The 3,130-nt window shown below is 33.3% G+C and overlaps 1 protein-coding gene across 1 annotated transcript; it reads right to left on the reverse strand.

The window, feature by feature from the left end:
• Window positions 1-220: 220 nt before the first annotated feature.
• On the reverse strand, window positions 221-813 carry LOC131857810 (uncharacterized). Its single transcript, XM_059210538.1, has 2 exons — window positions 550-813; window positions 221-352 (listed from the first exon to the last, which is right to left on the reverse strand). Exons 1-2 carry the CDS (start codon window positions 811-813, stop codon window positions 221-223), a joined length of 396 nt encoding a protein of 131 aa, XP_059066521.1.
• Between the last annotated feature and the right edge of the window lie 2,317 nt (window positions 814-3,130).

Below are 3,130 nucleotides of genomic sequence, written 5' to 3' on the forward strand. Positions count from 1 at the left end.
TTGTAGACAACCACAGATGAGTCCAATGAGTTACCTTCTTTCTTAACTTATCAAGCAACATCTGCTAGGAGGATCTGTGCTGGTGACCAATAGAAATAGGAATACCCAAATAGATAAAGGGAAGAGACCATATTTGAAACCACAAAATAACTGCAATCCTACACTGGATAACCTGAGGAGTATTAAAGAAGAAAATATAGGACTTCTTCTCATTGACTTTCTAACCAGAAGCAGCAAGGTAGATATCAAAAACTTTCCTAAAGGCTTCAACTTCCCGAATACGATCCAATCGCATAAGAGAGGTCTCATCAACAAACTGGAGATGAGAAAGTGCTGGTAGACCCAAACTCCACTTCCAACCATAAATCAAGCCTTAAGAAACTTGGAATTTAAAAAACCAACCCAACCTCTCCACCATAATAATAAACAGATAAGGAGAGAGCGGATCTACTTGATGAAGACCCCTGGTAGCACCAAAAAGCCCTGAAGGTTCACCATTCACAATAACTAAAATGATGAAGAAGTCACACAACTCATAGTCCAACTCACGCAATTTGCTGAAAACCCAAAAGCCAATAGAACCTTCTGAACAAAACTCCATTTAACTCTGTCATACGCTTTGGCCATATCCAACTTAATGAAAATAGACTTTTCCTTAGAGGTCACCATGGAATGAATGACCTCAGAAGCAACCACCACCCCATCCAAAATTTGACCACCCACCACAAAGTGTCCTTGATCCTCAGAAATGATAACTGGAAGACAAGATTTAAGCCTCTCAGCAATCAATTTTGTAATAATCTTGTATGCCATATTAAAAAGAGCAATAGGTTTAAATAATTCAAGCCTATCAACACCTTCCTTCTTAGGAATGAGGATCATAAAGGTATCATTCAGGACATGAAGCATCTGCTTATTCTCAAAAGACTCTTGAACAATCTCTAACAAATACAACTTTACAATATCTCAAAACTCTTGGAAAAAATCAATGGGGAAACCATCAGGGCCAGGGGATTTCCCCTTATTTATTCCAAACACAACCTCTTCCACCTCAAAAAAATTAATTGGACAAGTAAGTGAAGCATTCAAATAATTAGAGATCAAAGAAGGAATACAAGCAAGAACAATATCTTCATCAACCTCTGCAGGAATTGAACCTCTGTAAACAAAGCAAAGTAGAACTGATGAGCCTCTCTAGACACAACTTGTTGCAAAACTGAGACTTTATTTGAAAACATTGACAAATAAATTAATTTTTTTTATAAATATATAGATTAAGAATCATTCATAAACATAGTTTCAGATTCTCATATCAATACTTGAAACATTCTAGCTTTTAGTTTAGCAATACCTTACTACCCAGTTTGGAGGATACTCCAATTTTCATTTTATTTTATTTACCACAACCCTTGGGAAGACACTTTCACACATTTCTTAGAAAAGGTAGAAGAGAATGTTATAATGTAAACTTTTTTTAAATAAGAAGGGTTTTCAAAGGGCCCAAAACCTTGCACAAAGGGCTCATAAGGAACAAAATAATTAAAATGGAAGAGAATCAACACAACAACTAATTAAAATGTCAGATGATGGGTTTATAGTTGCTTCTACTATTTCTCATCTTGATGCTTACTAGACTAAACCAGCTATAGAAAAAATAATGGTTGTTTCTAACGTTCACAATAGGGTTAAGGATTCATGTATTATTTATTTTGTTAAAGATGTCCCTAATGATGTTGTTTTATCAAACTATATTTCTGATGGTCCACCTTCTTATTTTGCAAGTGAACACTGTTTTGATTGTGATGATGGATCTACTTGAATAGTTGTTTGTCAAAAGAAGAAATATCCCACTAACAATTCTTCACCTCTTAGGTCAAATTGTTCGATTTTTCTTAACTAGTTCTAGATTTTCTATTACTTTGTTGGTTGTCATGTTTTGTTGTTTATGTGACTAGTCTTGTTTCAATGCTGGTTTTTAATGGTTCATGTTTCTTATCTGTAAGGGTTTGTACTCTTCCTCACTTATATTAATACATATCTTGCACACATCACATCCAAGTGAAATATTATCAAACTTAGGAGGATCTTGTTGGGAAAATGGTGTACCAACTTTACATTTACATAAAGTTACTATTTATAGTAAGCTTTTATTTGAGCATAAATTGGTTTAAAATTTTCCCCAAGGCTTTGGTTTGGCTAAATAACCATGTTGATAACTTTTTTTTGCAATATAATGTCTAGATTTGAGGATATTAAAGTCTTTTTTTAAAAAAGTTGTACTAATTTGATTAGTGGGTTATATCTTGATAAAATACATAGCAATATTTTTGGTGCTTCAAACGGTTCATCAATCAAATACCTAGTTCAAAATTTATGGCCTCCAAAAGTTGGGTCTCCTAAAATAGCAAAAATAAAAATGTATCAAACACATAAATGAGGTGTAAAAGGGAGGTACACATGTTGATGTGTATTTTGACACATCATAGGACATCTAGGATTGAAATTTTTATCCTATGGTTTTTTAATATCATTTGTAGGTTTCATGTACTATATCTCCTATATATGAGGTGTGTGAGATGGAGTTTGCGTGTCAGAGTCTTATAGCTATTGAGTTACTTATGAATCTTTGTTTGGTGATACTCTTGTAAAAATATTTCTCTTCAATTGTGTTGTAATCTATTATTGATTTTTGAATAATATATTGGGGGCTTTTGGAATGTGGGGTTTATCTCTCGAAATGGTTTTCCCCATGTAAATCACCATGTTGTGGTATTTAAGTGCTATTTATGTTTATTTCTATTAAGTTTTTGTAACTTCTCTCAAGGTTACCATAGAAATTTTTTTGTAATTTAACTTCCTTACAGATCTATTTTCATCCATTGAACAATTACCTAGGATAATTCATTATCCAAATTTGAAACCTTATGACGATAGGGAGAAGAGACCCCCTCTAAAGACTTGTCAAATTTCACACCTTCATCAAAAGAACTAAGAGGAGTTAATAGAAAGAAAAGTAGAAGGGCCTTAATAGAACTAGATGAGAATTTTTTTGCAATAGAAGAGAGTTGTCCCAAATCCTTTGAAACAACAACTAAATTATCCACTATTCATCATCGGGAAAAATAGTGAA

The sequence above is a fragment of the Cryptomeria japonica genome, chromosome 8, assembly GCF_030272615.1.
Source record: "Cryptomeria japonica chromosome 8, Sugi_1.0, whole genome shotgun sequence".
Taxonomy (NCBI): domain Eukaryota; kingdom Viridiplantae; phylum Streptophyta; class Pinopsida; order Cupressales; family Cupressaceae; genus Cryptomeria; species Cryptomeria japonica.